The 18,061-nt window shown below is 50.9% G+C and overlaps 1 protein-coding gene across 1 annotated transcript in view; it reads right to left on the reverse strand.

The window, feature by feature from the left end:
• LOC146821407 (uncharacterized) overlaps positions 1-18,061 on the reverse strand; it is a 1,203,178-nt gene that overhangs the window by 609,021 nt on the left and 576,096 nt on the right. The window contains exon 37 of the mRNA XM_085609844.1: positions 4,311-4,388. Within this exon, the coding sequence (XP_085465970.1) occupies positions 4,311-4,388 (78 nt within the window). The remainder of the gene's footprint in view (positions 1-4,310; positions 4,389-18,061) is intronic.

The raw sequence follows: 18,061 nt of genomic DNA on the forward strand, positions 1-18,061 counted from the left end.
AGCCCTATGGAAGGGGGTAAAGGGTCCCAAGGACATCCCAGACATTGCCCCGCAGGCGGGTGGAGCCAGTCACTGCACCAACCTGCAGTGGCATTTCTGGGCTCTCTTTAAAGAGAAACACTGAGAGGCTTCGAAGCAGACGCTCCCTATTTTGAGAATGCGCTGCCGCAAGGGCAGCACAAGTTTGCAGCTGCTCTGGGGATAGTGTATTCATCATAATAGGGCACTCTATCTCATTCCTTTTGAAAGGTGTGCCATTACTAAAGCAAGGAAAGTATGTATGATGTATTAAGGCCCCAGTAAGCAAACTGTTGAACCATCTTAAAATCTTCCATGGTGTAAATGCACATTAGCAATGGTGCTTGAGTTTTATCTGCTCCAGTTAACCTGCTGTTATATCCTTTCTTCAATGCTCTGGCTGCTATCCCGGAGGGTTTAACTTACCTTGAGTCTACCTGGACTTGTCGGGTGCTCAGAGGAAAGTGAAGACTGTGGCAGTTATATTTAGAGATTACTTTAACGGCTGGGACTCTTTTTTTCTGAATTACTTGTCTGCCGGTGGAACACTTCTGCTGAGATCACCTTTACATTTGTTGTGCACTACAGACCCCCAGACATAGGTGGGAAGTTTATGTGGCAATTCTCTGGCATGATTGGTCACCTTACTTTCCAATTAGCAAAGGTTTTTAAGTTTGAGGATTTTAATATACACAGTGATGGGTGTCCTACTCTCTTGAATTAGTCTTCACCCCTTTTGGTTGGGTTTTGTATATGGATCTCTGCCTCTGACTTGGATTGATAATTATCTCATCCATTTCAATATTGAACTGCCTGTCAGAGCGCAGGCTAAAAACAGGGATGGAGCTAAGCCAGCCAGAGATAGAACATACATCAATACTTTTTTGAAAACACAGGCTGGCTTATTGCTATCTTCACTTTAAATCCCAAGGACACTGGCATAGAGGAAGCCTTAAGCACCTTCAAAAGTTTTTTCCAGGCAACACAATAGTAAATTAGCAATGAAATAGTAAAATTGAAATAATTATTTCTTGAAGGAAGGTGCTCTGATGTATAAAATACAGCTGCATGTCTATAATGAAACCTTTTCAATGCAAAGGCCAAGAATCCGAACTCTCAGATTCTACCAACCAAGAACTTCTCACTCCAGCTGTTGCCTTTTGTCAAATATTTGATGCAACCCTTGTAACTACTCAATTCCTGTGCCTCAGGAGTACCTCAACAATTTAGGCAGTTCTTCATCTCAAAAATTGCTAACGCTGTGGTTACCCAACATTTTGGTCTTGCCAGCTGCACAGGCTTTTTGCCCTCCTGCAAGTGGAGGTCAGCATGGTTGTAATTTGAATTAACTCTGGCTCTCCAGGTGATATTTACCATTTGCAGTTTTTCAATCACTTGCTCCTGCTGTTCAACCACAGTTTCCAGGTTTTTAAATTTCAATTAAATCACTAGCACACTAAAATCCTCATGGAAGGCAGGACTGTTCACTCTTTCACTCATAGAAGCCAACTTCGACGTGAGGTCACTGAGAACTACATGTACATTATCTAACTACCAATACTATGTAAACTGTATGACTGATTGTTGCTTAACAGCTATCCAGTCATCTCAAACACTCAGAGAATGTAAACACTCGCCATTTGATATTTGAACCAGCAGAGGCAGTGAAACTGACCTATTGCTAGGCTTGGATGGGAAAAGGATCATCAGATATGAAGAGGATTCCGAAAATATAGTTTTATTAGCTGTATACCCCAAGTTCGATGCTGTAGACCATTCCATCTTCAAGGCTGGCTTGCAGGCAGAGCAGCTGTCTGGTTCTCCTCTTTCCTCACTTGCCAAAAACAGGTTCTCTCTTTACCCCCTTCTTGGTGCCGCAGATTTAAGGTGAATTGCAGAGTCCCTCAGGCCTCTTTGCTATCACCATTGTTGGTGCACATTTATATCTAATCTCTAGCACAGCTCATAGGATCATATGGCTGCTTTGCATGATCATATGCAGATAATTAGCAGATCACTGAATAGGTAAAGGAAGCTGTCCCAGGCTCGCTGAATTACCTCAGTGACTGGATCTTGAGTATTCAGTGTTGGATGACTAACAACTTCCTTAAGTTGAATCGAAATAAAACTGAGATGCTCCGGGTTGGCAAGAGCATGCAAGAATCCAGCTAGAATGAATCAATCTGGTCCCATCAGCTTGAGGGTTTTACTACTCTTGCTCTAAAATCCATATGCACCCTGCTGGCAGAAAAAAATAACCTTTCGAATCTCAGATTAACTTAATTTCTACACCTTCTGCCCCAAATTTCACACTAGCAGAAAAAACTTTCCTTTTTATACAGAAAACTTCACACTAGGGTTGTTGCTGCTTGTGTGTGGTCACTCACAGACTATTGTAATAGTCTATACTTTGATCCCCGGGAAGCTGCTTTATTCAAACTAGAGCTAAAAAACTGATTGATCACTCGGGCTTCTATTAGCTTTCTGTTGTCATCTCTAGGCTCACGTTCACCCAGTCAGGCAGGGGGACATGTAGCCATCTGGGCCCCCAAAGATGCACAATGAATTTCTTTTACATATTTGTGGTAGAAAGGCCTTTCAAAACCAGCTGTTCGGCTGGCACTAGCTAGTCTTCTTTTGCCCTTATAGTTCACTGGCCAATCACTCTCAGTGCAAAGATGTTCTTTGAGAGTGCAAGTGATTTATGAAATGTGACCCCGGGTAAAGAATTTTATAACCTTCTGGTTCATATTTCACAGCTATTGTGATGATGTCAAGCTCATTATATGGCTGGTCAATGAAAGACTGAACACTCAAACATAATTCAAAGGGTTTGTCTCAACAGTGGTAAAATGGATGATTTGTAAATCATTGAAATGTATTTCCACCAGTTCTAAATGACCTATGTCAAGATGCTCTACTGACCTCCGATTTGACACTTCAGGGCCTGTTGAGACGATTTGTAATTTGGGCTTTAATTTTTTACTTTGACTTCAACCTGAAACCTCAGATCAACAAGAGTATTTGGTCTAATTATTGTGTTAAAATACTTTAACTTATCTTATCTATCCTCCACATAATTTTAAGACTGTAATCCAGACTGTGGGTTCCTCTGATCAGGATAATGGTAAAAACGTATATTATAGGTTTCTAAATACAAGCGGGTTAAGATGGAGCTAGTTCAATACACTGGACCACGGCTCATGCTTGGCCTTGCATACAGAAAATACACTACTGGTCAGATTACAGGTCACCAAAAGAGTACTGTTGGAATTTCTCTAAATCTGCTATTAAGCCTTGACAAACTGGACCCAGATTTTCATCAAGCCCACTTTCAGTGCTGGTCACATTCTCAACATCTTCAATCTACATGTGCTTTTTTCCACACTCTTCCTTTCATCTGCAGAGTTTAGGTTAGTTGGGAGAGAGGTCTCCTATCTCACACCAATGTCTTGGAAAAGTTAACCTCTTCTTCTATGCTGCCAGAAAAACTATTTTCTTCTCCATAAACACCCGAAGAATTTGCTTTGTGCCCCAAGTCTGATTTACCACAAACTTATCTGAGGTGTTTTAGGACTTTTGCCTTAGTGTCAAAATACCTCTTGCGGTTGCTGTCACACTACACACATTCTATTTATCAACATCATCACAACACTGTAATCACAGGAACAGTTGGGGTTTCAGGTGATATATACAGGCCCCTTTGGGAAGATGGTGAATTAAGAAGTGCAGGTACTTGTCTCCAGAAGTGATTCAGGGCCCAATATATCATTCCTATTCACAAACCAATTTGCACACAGACTATTTTTGAAATGGGTATGCAATGTTATGTTATATCTATTTGTATAGTGCACTCATCGCCCGTGAGGATATCCAGACACTTGAGCAGGTGTGTAGGTGAGTGCCCCCTCAGAGTAATTTGAGAAGGCTCAGATGTGTTGTGGGTGGCCGTTCCATGGTTAGGAGGGCGGCTTAATGACTTGCCTCCCTAGGAAGCGCTGCCAGTGCAGGGATGGACGCCTGCAAAGGACAGGAATGGAGATGGGAGGTGAGTGGAGAATTAGAAGCGGTGTTTGAAACTTGGAGCAAAGTAGAAAACAAACTCTATTTGGTACACACAATGATCTTAAAGTATAATTAACCGTTCCTAAAGAAAACATATTCAAAAGAAGTAATATAATATGATGGGAAAAAACTGTCTTTGTTATTATTATAAACAACTTCACAGGTCTTTACAGTGTAATTTATGCATATTTAGCTGCTTTTTGTATAAATTACTCCTTTAGACTTACTTTTCTTTCAATGCACTTTCTCCAACAGCACCACCAATTAGGTTCTCCGCATTAGTAAACAGCTTATTAGGGTCTATTCTGTAAATTTTACACATATATCATAGAGAAAATAATATCAGCATTACTATTCATATCACACAAAGTTATTGTTTGTTACAGTTCAACTTTTAAACAAAATGTGAGAAATGGTGATATTTAACATAAATTATATTTGGTATTATTTGTGTCTGAAATTCACAGTAGAGCATATGTGATTTTCCCCACAGACTGTGAAAGCTCTCCCAAAATACTGTTATTCACTGGAGTACACATCATTAAGCATTTAACCTGCTTGCCATAATATATATGGAGGACATACTTTGCTGGTTAGGTGATTTGTTGCATTTCTAACCACTGTAGATCTATAAATATCTATAATGGGGTTAGAAATACTACTTACCACCTAAGCAGCAACGTCTCATACATATTCGTTTATTCAGCAGGTAGCAAAGAAGCATACAAAACCTAAAGTATAAATTCAAAAAAATTGAAACAAACATCCAGTATTAAAAAACAAAACAACAAAAAAACTAAACATTTTATTAAACATACATCACGTACTAAGACAATATGCAGGATTATGTGACAAATAAGGAAGCACATTTATCTTCAAATAAGTACAAACACATTAGCTATCAATATAAGTTATAAAGTCCAACCAGTAATAATAATACCATTTAAACTATTTAAACAATATAGTCTTTCATTTATACAAGGATGTAGATATGCCAAGTTTCCCAATGTTCAGTGATGCTCTAATATTGTTAATGATAGCTTATCAGATCTCAGGTGAGCCAAATTGTTATTAAAATAGCGGTCAAGCCTCAGATTGCCTTATACTAGTGACCAGCAGCAATGTAAAGGTCCCACAAAGTATAACTTTGCAGTGTAATGGTAATCACAATGTGAGAACCGTGATGGAATTGTCTACAATGTAAGGCATCGCACTCTACCAACAACGTTCCAGACAGAAGGGTTAATGCTCATATAGTACCTGGTAATCAAACTGGTGAACGTTCTTAAATTCTGCTATGGTTCAAATGCCCATTAGCATTGGCTAATCATGTTTACCTGCTCCAGTTAATCTGCTGTCATGTGCTTTATTCAATGCTTTGGAAGCCTTTCCAGAAGGTTTGACCTACAGTGAGTCCTCCAAGACTGGGCGGGTGCTTGGAGGAAAGGGAAGAAAGTGGCAGTTATATTTAGAGATGACCTCAACAGAGGGTTCAAAACACAAGCTTGGGCTCTTTTTCCACAAACTACCCGTATGCCAGTGTGCACTTCTGCTGAGATCACCCTCACATTTATTGTGGCCTACAGACCCCTGGACATAGATGTGAGTTAATGCAACAACTTTCTAGCATGATTGGTCAGACTGGTTTTCAATTAGAAAAAATGGTTGTTAAGGTTGGGGATTTTATTTTACAGTGATGATCATTGTAATTCCTTAGCAGAAGGCTTTGGGTCACTCCCTTGACATAGTCTTCACCCATTTGGGTAGGGCTTTTTAAATAAATCTATCCTCCGTCCGGGACTTTGACCGTTCTCATCCATTTCAGTATCAAAGTGCTGGACAGAGTGCAGTCTGAAGACAGGAGTGCAGCTAAGACAGCCAGACATAGTGCATAAATGAATACAATTGAAAACAGTTTGGCTTGTGTGAGAAATTGTGTTACTGGTTGTGGGGGTAAAACCCTAATCAATTAGCAACCACAATCTTTCTCAGGGTGAAGTTACAAGCAACTCCAATTTAACCTGTGATTAACCCTCTGGTAGCTTGGCACAAAAGCAGTCAGGCTTACCTTAGAGGAAATGTGTAAAGTATTTATGCAGCACTTCAAACTAATAAAGTGAAATACAACCCACAACAAAATATCACACCAATTTACAAAAATAGAGTACAATTTGTATTAAGACCAAAACAACAAAAATCCAATCAGTAGAACCGGAGTTATGCAATTTTAAATATTTTAGACAAAATAGCACCAAAATGCACCAACCGCCAACTCTGGTTATCTGGTTGCGCCAAACCAAGACAAAATCGCAAGATCAGGCCAACAGCAATGGAGCTCGGGCCGGCTGCAGGGAGCCAGTTAGGCCCGCTGAACAGGAGTACTTTCAATCTTGGTATGATGCATTGTGCAGCCAAGGCAATACAAGGTACTGGTCAGTAATGCATTGCCAGGTCAGTTCTGAGGAGCTGCCAGGCGAGGTCCTATGTCATCGTCAAGGAGGAGGCCATTGATGAGGGGGTTCATGATGCAAAGCCCTGTGTCAAGGATGCATTGCGCACAGGCTGGTTCCAAAGAAGCTGCAGGGTTTGTGATGCAGGGTCCACGTCTGTGTGAGGATGTCATCGTCATGGGGATTGCAAGTCAAGAGGATGCATCGTGCAACAGCGTTTCTGATGAGACCGCGGAATGCGATCCGAAGTCCTGCGCCAGCGATGAACTAGGTAGCGGTCCTGATGTGGAGTCTTGTGAGGCGTTATATCGCGCAGAGGCTCTGATGCAGAGTTTCTAAATGGAGACGTCTCGCACTCCAGCTGCGATGCGTTGGTTCTGCTGGGCCCACAGCTGGGCTGGCAGAGCACCTTCAGGCCCACTTCCAAGGGTTCAGGACTGGGATGACACCACATGGGAGGGTAGGACTCACAGCAGGCAGCGACCAGGTGCTAGGTTCAATGTGGTTGGTGCCTTCTGTCATTCAGGCTTTGGTCACGAAACCCTTGGAGTCACTCTGGCAATCCTGGGTTCAAGAGGCAGGTCCAGTCCTTCGCTCAGGTAGCAGGGCAGCAGGTAGAAGGTAAGCAGAGTGGCAGTCCTTCTTGCAGCGAAGCACTGCAGTCCTTCTTCTTAGTTTGTCCAGAGGTGTACTACATAGTTGGATCCAAGGGTCCTATATTTACACCTGGTGCCTCATCTGAAGTAGGAGAAGTTTCAAGAGGTTCACACCTCCTTGGGCTTCTAGGCAACCCCTTTGTTGGACCCGGCCTCGTAGAATGGCCCTCCGTGCCCCCGCACCACCGAAACCTGGTGCCTGCAGCCCAAGCACGCGGCCCAGCCGACCTTTCCCACCAGGACACCTGCACCAACCCCGGACATCCCCGTCCATGGCCTCTCTCCTTTCGGCCACCCCGGGCCCGCGTGCCCACTCCCTGCAACAAGATGGCCGCCCGGCTCCAGCGCGACCCGGGCCTCTAGGCGCCACTCCGGCTGGAGGACATCACGCTTCCAGGGGATGAGAGAGGGAGGAGCAGTTTCTATCGCACCTCTGAACTCCCCTGGGACGATGGGTTTCGATCGGCCCTCCGGCCTCCCTGCGGGCTGGCTCCGTGCCTGCTGGGTGTCTGGGACTCCTCCCGACCCGGCCCTGAAAGGATCAAAAGACAATAGCAGGAAACCCCGACAAGCGGCCCCCAGGTGACAAGACCCCTGCCTGTGCAGACTCCGGACATCAAAGCGGGGTCGACCTATAACAAGGGGTACTCTGAGACTGTCCGGCAGATTCAACGCTGGAACAACGAGAGCCTGCTGACGTGGTCGCGGCTCCTGGAACTGGAACCCACCTGAGCCCTGCTGAGTGACTCGCGGCTCCCTGAAGATCGTAAGACCTCCGAACTTGTACCTGAGCCCTGCTGAGTGACTCGCGGCTCCCTGAAGATCGTAAGACCTCCGAACGTGTACCTGAGCCCTGCTGAGTGACTCGTGGCTCCCCCAGACTCTCACGGTCCCGCCGGACCCCGACTCCGACCACGTATCCCCCAGCTCGAGGATTGTGAGCTGTGCGCCGGATACGTCCCTGCTTTGAACCGTTACCAGAGACAGTCCCGCTACCCCCTACCTTTCCGAGACTCTTGAGCCCGTGCTCACCTTGTACATATTTGCAGTGATACCTATTTGATAAAGCTTGTTTCTGAGAATACCCAGTGTGGTCTCTCTGTGTCGTGTGGTGCCAGAAGTACGATCCTAGTTGCGAGATTCCTCCCCCTGGGAAATCTCTCGCCAGTGCCCGGCTACAATACCACACGGGTGGGACTCAGGGAAGTCAGGACCCCTTTCCGGGCTCCTCTGAGGTCGCCGTCTAACATTGGTGGCAAGCGACGGGATTCGGGCCCATCACCTAGAGATCGTACAGTGAACAACGGACGCACGACCAACAAAGATGGCAGAAGGAAGCGCCATGAGCTCCGCAGAAACCAACGCCAACAGAGTGTTCCAGGTGGAGCATCTGGAAGAATACACACAAAGAGCTAAAACAATTTTGCAAAGAACTTAAAATAGCTACCACTGGCCTCAACACTAAGGAAGACTTGCAGAAAGCACTGAAAACTTGGGTGGAGACCGGGGCATCCCGCCCGGAAGGCACGGGGGAGCGCCCCGACGAAGCCGAACCCCCTCCAAGTGAAAGCAGCAACAATCAGGTGCAAGGCATTGTACCAGACGGGGGCCTATCCCCGGGAGAACTCGCGGACAGAGAGAGAAGCCGCAGTCATGAACTCGAGTTAGCCAAACTCAAAATCGAGGGCGAATTGAAGTTAGCGGAGAAAAAGCTAGCGGTAGAGCAAATGCGCGTACAAGGCGAACTGGAAGAAAAGAAGCTCCAACGGGAGCACGAAGGAAGAAAGCTCCAACTAGAGCACGAACGCAGCTTAAAAGAACTCGAACTCAAGGCCCGAAATGAGGACGGGAGGCCCTCGGGGAACCGAGAGACGGCCCCCCCAGCGGAACAGAAGGTCCACATCCCCAAGGATGTGGTCAAAGAATATTATAAAAACGATGACATTCAGCAATGGTTTCGGGCCTACGAGGTCGCCATGACCTCCCATCGGATTCCACAGAAGGACTGGGGGGCGGGGTTGTGGGGGCGGTTTCTGAGCGAAGGAAGGGACACCCTGCTCGACCTACCCCTCTCCCTGCAGACCTCCTACAGCCACATGAAAGAGGCTCTCCTCACAAGATACGGCCTCACCCCAGAAATGTACCGCCAACGGTTCCGGGACTGCAGGAAGATCCCGGGCACCACCTGGGTGGAGTATGTAAACTTTTTTAGTCGGGCCTTCGATGGGTGGGTCAAGGGCAGCAAGGTCACCACCCTTGCCGAACTCACTGACCTCATGTTATGGGAACATCTGGCTGCGAACTGCTTCGTAGAGCTACGTCAACATCTGCTGGATAGCAAGCTCACAGATCCCCGGAAGCTGGCTGTGGAGGCCGACCGCTGGACCAACACCCGGGTCTCCCGGGGCATGGTAGGAGAGTACCCCCGAACCAGTCAGGGACCACCCCGCCAGAGAGGGGGAGGGAACCAGGGAGGGCCGAGAGAGTCCCAGCCTAGCCCCCCGAAGACACCACCTCCACCTTTCCCGGCGCCCCCCCCACCAGTAACAGGGCCCCCTGGGAGACGAGGACACCGGGTGACCGTCACATGTTTTCGTTGCCAGAAACCCGGGCACTACGCCAATGACCCAGAGTGCCCCATGGCCACCCAAGTCACCCCTGCGAGACAGATAGCCAACGTAGCCCTGGGGGAGGAGGTTGAGGAAGCCGAGGAGTGGGAACCCGCCGCTATGGCCCTAGTATCCCTGGGAGATAGGGAAATGATCCCTGGTAGCCTCCTACCGTCCAACACACAGAAATATGGGCAGCTCGTCAAGATCAATGGCCACCAGGTAGAGGCCCTGCGGGACACCGGGGCCAGTATCACCGGTGTCCTCAGGCACCTAGTTCCCGAGGAGCAGATCCTCCCCAATGTCTTTTGCCCCGTAATCTCTGCAGACAATAGGGAAAGTATGTGTCAGGTAGCCCTGGTGCCATTTGAGTGGGGAGGGGTGATAGGTAAACTCAAGGTGGCCGTAAGAACCTCCCAGCCGGTCGACTGCCTCTTAGGGAACGACCTGGAGAGTTCTCCCTGGAAGCACGTAGAGCGCAAGGCCCACCTAGGAATGATGGGACTCCCCGAGTGGGTGTGTGCCACCACCCGATCTATGACAGCCCGACTCACTCCCCGGAGAGAAGTCGAGAGCACCCCGGTCGAAGAAGCCCGTACCGTCCCCGCCGAGGGTCCTCCCGTTCCCCCATCGGAAGGGTCCGTCGCCAGCGACGAACCCGCACCATCCGACCCCGCCCCGGTCCCCGAGTTGGGGGATCTACCCGAGTTGGCCCATTGGCGCCACGAGGGCGGGCCCACCCGGGAAGAATTTTGCCGGGAGCAAGCCACCTGTCCTTCCCTGGTCGGGCTGCGGCGCCAGGCCGAGGGCCAAGCCGCAGGTGACCAGACCGGAACGCACCGAATCTATTGGGAAAATAACATCCTGTATAGTGAGCAGAAATCAGTGGAGCTGGGATCTGGACGGGTACTGGTGGTACCCCTCCGCTTCCGGGATTTCCTCCTGGGCTTAGCCCACAACGTCCCCCTCGCCGGCCACCTGGGTCAGGACAAGACCTACAGCCGTCTCGTGACCCATTTTTATTGGCCTAAGATGAAAGCAGCGGTAGAGGCACACTGCAAGTCCTGCCCCACGTGCCAAGCCAGTGGGAAGAGTGGGGGGAAGCGCAAGGCTCCCCTCCAACCCTTCCCGGTCGTCAGTACCCCCTTCGAACGAGTCGGAATCGACATCGTGGGGCCACTGGACCCCCCCACCTCCCAAGGTCACCGTTTCATCTTGGTCCTAGTAGACCACACCACCCGCTATCCCGAGGCTATTCCCCTGCGCACCATTACGGCCCCCGTGGTGGGCCGGGCCCTGATGGGGATCTTTTCCAGGGTGGGTTTCCCCCGCGAGGTCGTGAGCGATCGCGGCACTAATTTTATATCAAGGTATATGACGTCCCTGTGGCAACAATGTGGGGTGTCCTATAAGTTCACCACCCCGTACCATCCCCAAGGGAACGGCCTAGTAGAGAGGTTTAATAGGACTTTGAAAGGGATGATCGCTGGCCTAGAAGAGCCCCTCCGGCGTAAGTGGGACGTCCTGCTCCCCTGCCTCTTGTTCGCTTACCGGGAGGTCCCCCAGAAGTCCTTAGGGTTCAGCCCGTTTGAATTACTCTATGGGCACCCCGTCCGAGGTCCCCTCAGTTTGGTTAAGGAAGGGTGGGAGGCAGCACCCCAGACCACCCCCCGAGATGTGTTCCAATATGTCCTGGCCCTCCGGAACCAGACCAGGAGGTTCCGAGAACTGGCCGAAGCCAACCTGGAGGCGAGTCAAGAAGAAATGAAGCGCTGGTACGACCAGAATGCTACTCTGGTCGAGTTCCAGCCGGGCCAGCAGGTGTGGGTCATGGCCCCCGTGAAGCCTGGCGCTCTCCAGGACCGATGGACTGGGCCCTACAAAGTGGTTGAGAGGAAGAGCCAAGTCACCTACTTGGTGGACGTCCAGTCGCCTCGGGATCCCCTCCGGGTCCTGCACGTGAACCGCCTCAAGCCTCACTTCGTGCAGACAGAACTGAGCCTCCTGCTGGCCACCGATGACGGGGCCGAAGATGAGTCGGATCCCCTCCCGGACCTCCTATGTGTCAAGGAGCAGGATGGCTCCGTGGAGGGAGTGAACCTCTCCCCAGCCCTCACTGCCCAGCAACAAGCGGACTGCCGCCAGCTCCTCAAACAATTTTCTGACCTCTTCTCCCTGACCCCCCGGGTCACCAACTGGTGTGTTCACGATGTGGACACCGGGGACAGCCCGCCGGTGAGACACCGAGCCTACCGGGTTCCTGACCGGGTCCGGTCCTGTATTCAAGCCGAAGTCTCGAAGATGTTGACCCTGGGGGTGATCGAGCCCTCTGACAGTCCCTGGGCCAGCCCCGTGGTCCTGGTTCCGAAGGCAGCAGCCCCCGGTGTCGCCCCCGAGCTCCGGTTCTGCGTGGATTACCGGGGGCTCAATGACGTTACCCGAGCCGATGCCCACCCCATTCCACGAGCCGACGAGCTCATTGACCGACTAGGGGCCGCCCGGTTCCTCAGCACTTTCGACCTCACCTGCGGCTACTGGCAGATTGCGCTCACCGAAGGGGCCAAGGAGAGGTCTGCTTTCTCCACCCCCGATGGGCACTACCGCTTCCGCGTGATGCCCTTCGGGATGAAAAATGCCCCGGCCACTTTCCAGAGACTGGTAAATAGGGTCCTGGCCGGGCTAGAACAGTTCAGCGCGGCCTATCTGGACGACATCGCTGTCTTCAGTTCAGAGTGGAGTGAGCACCTCCAGCACCTCCGGAGAGTGCTAACCGCCCTGCGCCAGGCAGGCCTCACCATAAAAGCCAGCAAGTGCCAGATCGGGAAAGGATCCGTAGTCTACCTGGGGCACCAAGTCGGGAGTGGCCAGGTCGCTCCTCTACAGCCAAAGATCGACGCCATCCTGGCCTGGGACCCACCCATCACCCAAACGGAAGTCCGAGCCTTTCTGGGACTCACGGGCTACTACCGCCGATTCATTCAGGGGTATGGCAGCCTGGTCGGCCCTCTCACGGAACTCACGTCTAAAAAACAGCCAAAGAAGGTGCAATGGACGGCTGCCTGCCAGGAAGCTTTCGATGCTCTAAAAAAGGCCATGTGCACGGCCCCCGTCCTCCAGGCTCCCGACTACACCAAGGAGTTCATAGTCCAGACCGATGCCTCCGAGCATGGCATTGGGGCCGTCCTGTCCCAAGTGAATGATCAAGGCCTAGACCAGCCCGTCGCCTTCCTCAGTCGGCGGCTGCTACCCCGAGAACAGAAGTGGAGCACCATAGAGCGCGAAGCCTTTGCCGTGGTCTGGGCACTCAAAAAACTACGACCCTACCTGTTCGGCACTCATTTCAGGGTCCAAACTGACCATCGGCCCTTGCGATGGCTCATGCAGATGCGAGGAGAAAACCCCAAGCTACTGGGGTGGTCAATCTCCCTCCAGGGAATGGACTTCACCGTAGAACACCGCCCTGGTACGGACCACGCCAACGCTGACGGCCTCTCCCGGTTCTTCCGCCTCAGCGAAGAGAACCCCCCAAGGTGATGGGCAGTTCTCTCCGGCTTTCAGCTGGGGGGGGACGCGTGTTGGACCCTGCCTCGTAGAATGGCCCTCCGTGCCCCCGCACCACCGAAACTTGGTGCCTGCAGCCCAAGCACGCGGCCCAGCCGACCTTTCCCACCAGGACACCTGCACCAACCCCGGACATCCCCGTCCATGGCCTCTCTCCTTTCGGCCACCCCGGGCCCGCGTGCCCACTCCCTGCAACAAGATGGCCGCCCGGCTCCAGCGCGACCCGGGCCTCTAGGCGCCACTCCGGCTGGAGGACATCACGCTTCCAGGGGATGAGAGAGGGAGGAGCAGTTTCTATCGCACCTCTGAACTCCCCTGGGACGATGGGTTTCGATCGGCCCTCCGGCCTCCCTGCGGGCTGGCTCCGTGCCTGCTGGGTGTCTGGGACTCCTCCCGACCCGGCCCTGAAAGGATCAAAAGACAATAGCAGGAAACCCCGACAAGCGGCCCCCAGGTGACAAGACCCCTGCCTGCGCAGACTCCGGACATCAAAGCGGGGTCGACCTATAACAAGGGGTACTCTGAGACTGTCCGGCAGATTCGACGCTGGAACAACGAGAGCCTGCTGACGTGGTCGCGGCTCCTGGAACTGGAACCCACCTGAGCCCTGCTGAGTGACTCGCGGCTCCCTGAAGATCGTAAGACCTCCGAACTTGTACCTGAGCCCTGCTGAGTGACTCGCGGCTCCCTGAAGATCGTAAGACCTCCGAACTTGTACCTGAGCCCTGCTGAGTGACTCGCGGCTCCCTGAAGATCGTAAGACCTCCGAACGTGTACCTGAGCCCTGCTGAGTGACTCGCGGCTCCCCCAGACTCTCACGGTCCCGCCGGGCCCCGACTCCGACCACGTATCCCCCAGCTCGAGGATTGTGAGCTGTGCGCCGGATACGTCCCTGCTTTGAACCGTTACCAGAGACAGTCCCGCTACCCCCTACCTTTCCGAGACTCTTGAGCCCGTGCTCACCTTGTACATATTTGCAGTGATACCTATTTGATAAAGCTTGTTTCTGAGAATACCCAGTGTGGTCTCTCTGTGTCGTGTGGTGCCAGAAGTACGATCCTAGTTGCGAGATTCCTCCCCCTGGGAAATCTCTCGCCAGTGCCCGGCTACAATACCACACGGGTGGGACTCAGGGAAGTCAGGACCCCTTTCCGGGCTCCTCTGAGGTCGCCGTCTAACACCCTTCCTGCCTGCCTTTTCCACAGTTTGTCAGGTTTCAGAAAACACCAGTGTCAAAACCTGTGTGAGAGTGCTCAGGCAGAGCCTTTGGGATGTGCATGTTTGGAATGCGACACTTCTTCCCCCTCATCAATTCAATGTCCCATCCTGCCAACACCTAGCTTCCACTTGTCTCACTGTGTGGGAGCAATACACAATGACCAACTACCAGCTACACCTAGACATGTGACACAGGAGCAGGCTGCAAGCACCAAAAGGTTAGGACAAGAAAATGCCAACTTCTAAAATCCGACTTAACCATCAACGACGGCTTTTAATTACATCTCTTTAGATCCCAAATTCTGGCTGTCTACCAGCTCCCAACTAAAGGTTATCAATTATTAAATGTAATAAAGTAATTCAATGTTATCCTATTGGAGAAGTAGGCCTTGCAGCAGTGAAGAACAAATTTAAGAGATTTTCACTACCAGACATGTAAAACTTAAAAGTTAAAGTCCAACTCCTTAAATACAAAGCACCCTGCCCCCTAGCCTGTCCAGGGCCTAATATAGGGGTGACTTATATGTATTAAAAAGGAAGTATTGGGGCGCGGTCTCGCCGGACATGGAGTGAGACGCGCGCTGCTTCTGCTCCGGGCTGCCGCAGCGATAATTTGCTTTTAAATGCGGTGTTGCGGCAGCGGCTGATTCCGGACCGGCGCCCATCTGAGGCGGACTGCAGAGGGCTCGCGCCGAAGGGCTTGGTATCGGCCTGTGACCGCTGCGAGCGCTGCCATCCACATCGACGAGAGCGGAGGGCCTGAGGATTGCCGCGCTGCCCGCCATTTTGTCCGCTGCCCGTCTGCGATCCCGGCGCCTGTCTTCTCCGTGAGGGGGAGAGCCTGCAGCCACGAGGGCTGGGCTGGCATCGCCTGGAGCACCCTGTGCCACAGCGGACCTCGAGCTGCCTGGGCCGTCGGCCCTGGGGACACCAGGGGCGGAGCGGCGGCCGCCATTTTCCCCTGACCTGGTCCTGGAGGGCTGCGAGCGGTTGGGAGCGTGAGGCACGGAGGAGGCTGGCGGAGGTGCCACAGACCGGTAGGAGATGACGGCGGAGGCGGCTGGGTGGCAGCGGCTGCTACACGGGGGAGACCCGGGCTGCGGACCCCAGATGGCGCTTCCCAGCTAAAGTGACTGAGAACGGCGGAGAGGGGACTGGCCGCCATTTTGGGTGCTGGACGCGGCTGGGGCCTGGTAGCGTGGACAGCTCTGGTGGAGGCCCCGGGTGAGTGACGGCTGCTGAGGAGAGGTGCCCCGGGGCTAGCTACTGGTGACCTGCTGGCCGCGCACTTGGGCCCTGGGTTCGCGGAGGGACTGGCTCTGGGGACCCTGCTGGCGCCCTCTGTTGTGGAGTGTGGGCCTGCGCATACGACGGCTGGGGACTACCTGAGGATTCGCTGGTGACCTTTGGGGGCTCTGGGGCCCTGGGTCGCGCCCACTTGCCTCTGCTTCGCCTGCCTCGCCCCTGGGGACCGGTTTGAGCCTGGCAGGAACCCTTGGAGAGCCGAGGGCAGCGTTAAGCGAAGACGCCATCTTCAGCGCAGGGGGCCACCCTGGACTGTTCACTTGGGTGGGCGCCTCCTGAAGGGGCGTGCTGCTTGTTCCGGTCGTGCGCTGCTGCACTTAGGAAGGCATAGAACCAGGCGCAATTAAAGTTGCTGTACAAAAGGTTTGGACATCAGGATGTCATCCCAGAACTATGCACCGTACAGGGAATGGGGCCCTGTTTGGGCGTGGTTAGAGCCTTTTCTGTATGCTATTGCTCACTGGCATTCCTGCAATTGCCTGTTCCTGTCTTTATGATGTGTGGGTACTGCTGGGCATAGAGTTTCCTGGGCGGGGGAGTTTGTTCATTTTTGAGATTGCATATGAACCTGTACTTGGGTTATGAAATACACCCCTGGTCTCCTGGGCCTTTGCTCTTTGGTATTTGAGTTTGTTGGCTGCCGGCCTCTATGGTTGTAGGCAAATAAGCTGTGTACTGCTTCTGTGGCGACCCTTCTAAAATTAATAAAACTTTGTTTTATAAAAAGGAAGTATTAGGCCTGGAAAAAGGTTTATTTCACCAGGTTGAAATGGCAGTTACGAACTGCAAACACAGGCTGCAACGGCACGCCCGAGACAGGTTTAAAGGGCTACTTAGGTTGGTGCACAATCAGTGGTGCAGACCCACTACTGTAGCTTAATTTACACACCCCGAGTAAATTAGTACCACTTTAGTAAGGACGCACCAGTAAATTAATTGTGCCAATTGGGTACAAGGCAATGCCACCATGCTTTAAGTAGAGAGCACACGCAAGTTGGAATTGGTTAGTAGTGGTAAAGTGCACAGAATCCTTAAGCCAACTACAACAAGGTCAGGAAAACACTTCCTACAGTATTAAAACTTCTTAAATGTCTTTGACTCCTATGCTTGTTGTGGTTGCCACAAAGCTACCACTTTGATAGTCTTTTTGCCCTGCCTCAAGGGGAGGTCTGCAAGTTTTTAATTTAAATTAACTCTGGCTCTCCAAATTGTTTTTAAACTCTGTCAGTTTTTTAGTCATTTGCTCCTGATGTTTAAACAGAGTTTTAAATTTCTCTTTAACCACTGTCACACTACCATCCTTATGGAAGGCGTGAGCCTTACACATGACAGCAAACTTGACAGTCACGTCACTAATCACTACATGTCCATTACCTCACTACCAACACTATGCAAACTGCTGGACTGATTATTGCTTAACAATCTAGTTATCTTGAACACTCAGAAAATTTAGACCCTCACCAATTAGGATCTTATCCATCAGAGGCAGTGAGACTGCACTTGTTTCTTGCTTTTGATGGAATAAAGAGCTTCAGAGATGAGGGGGATGCAACCCGTAAAGTTGTATAAGTTCCACCTGCCACATTCGATGATGTAGACCATTCCATCTGCAAAGGTAGGCTAGTAGTCATAATGGATGTATGGTTCTCTTCTTTCTTGGCTGGCCACACACAGGGCTTCCCTCTCCCCTTTATTGGTGTCTCAGCTGTAATGTGAAATACAAAGTTTTTCAGGTCTCTTTGTTTTCACCAGTGATGGTGAACATTTATGTCTGACCTCTAGTGCAACTCATAGGATCCTATGGCTGCTTTGCATTCTTATATGCAGATAATTCACAGGTCACTGAACAGGTAAAGCAAGCTGTCCCAGGCTACCCGAGTTACCTCAGCGACTCAGTGTTGGATGACTAACAACTTCATTAGGCTTAAAAGTAACAAAACTGAGATGCTGCTGGTGGGCAGGAACATGCAAGAACCCAGCTGGCAAGAATCGATCTCATCCCATCAGCTTGGGTATTTTACTTTTATTGCTGTAAAATCTCTGGGTAACCTACTAGTGAAAAAAAATAAACTACAAAGTTCAAATTCATTCCATTTCTACACCTTCTTTCCCAAATTTCACAGGACCAGAAAAACATTATTTTTTTACCAAAGGAACATCACGCTAAGGTTGTTCCTGC

The sequence above is a fragment of the Triturus cristatus genome, chromosome 6, assembly GCF_964204655.1.
Source record: "Triturus cristatus chromosome 6, aTriCri1.1, whole genome shotgun sequence".
Lineage (NCBI taxonomy): Eukaryota > Metazoa > Chordata > Amphibia > Caudata > Salamandridae > Triturus > Triturus cristatus.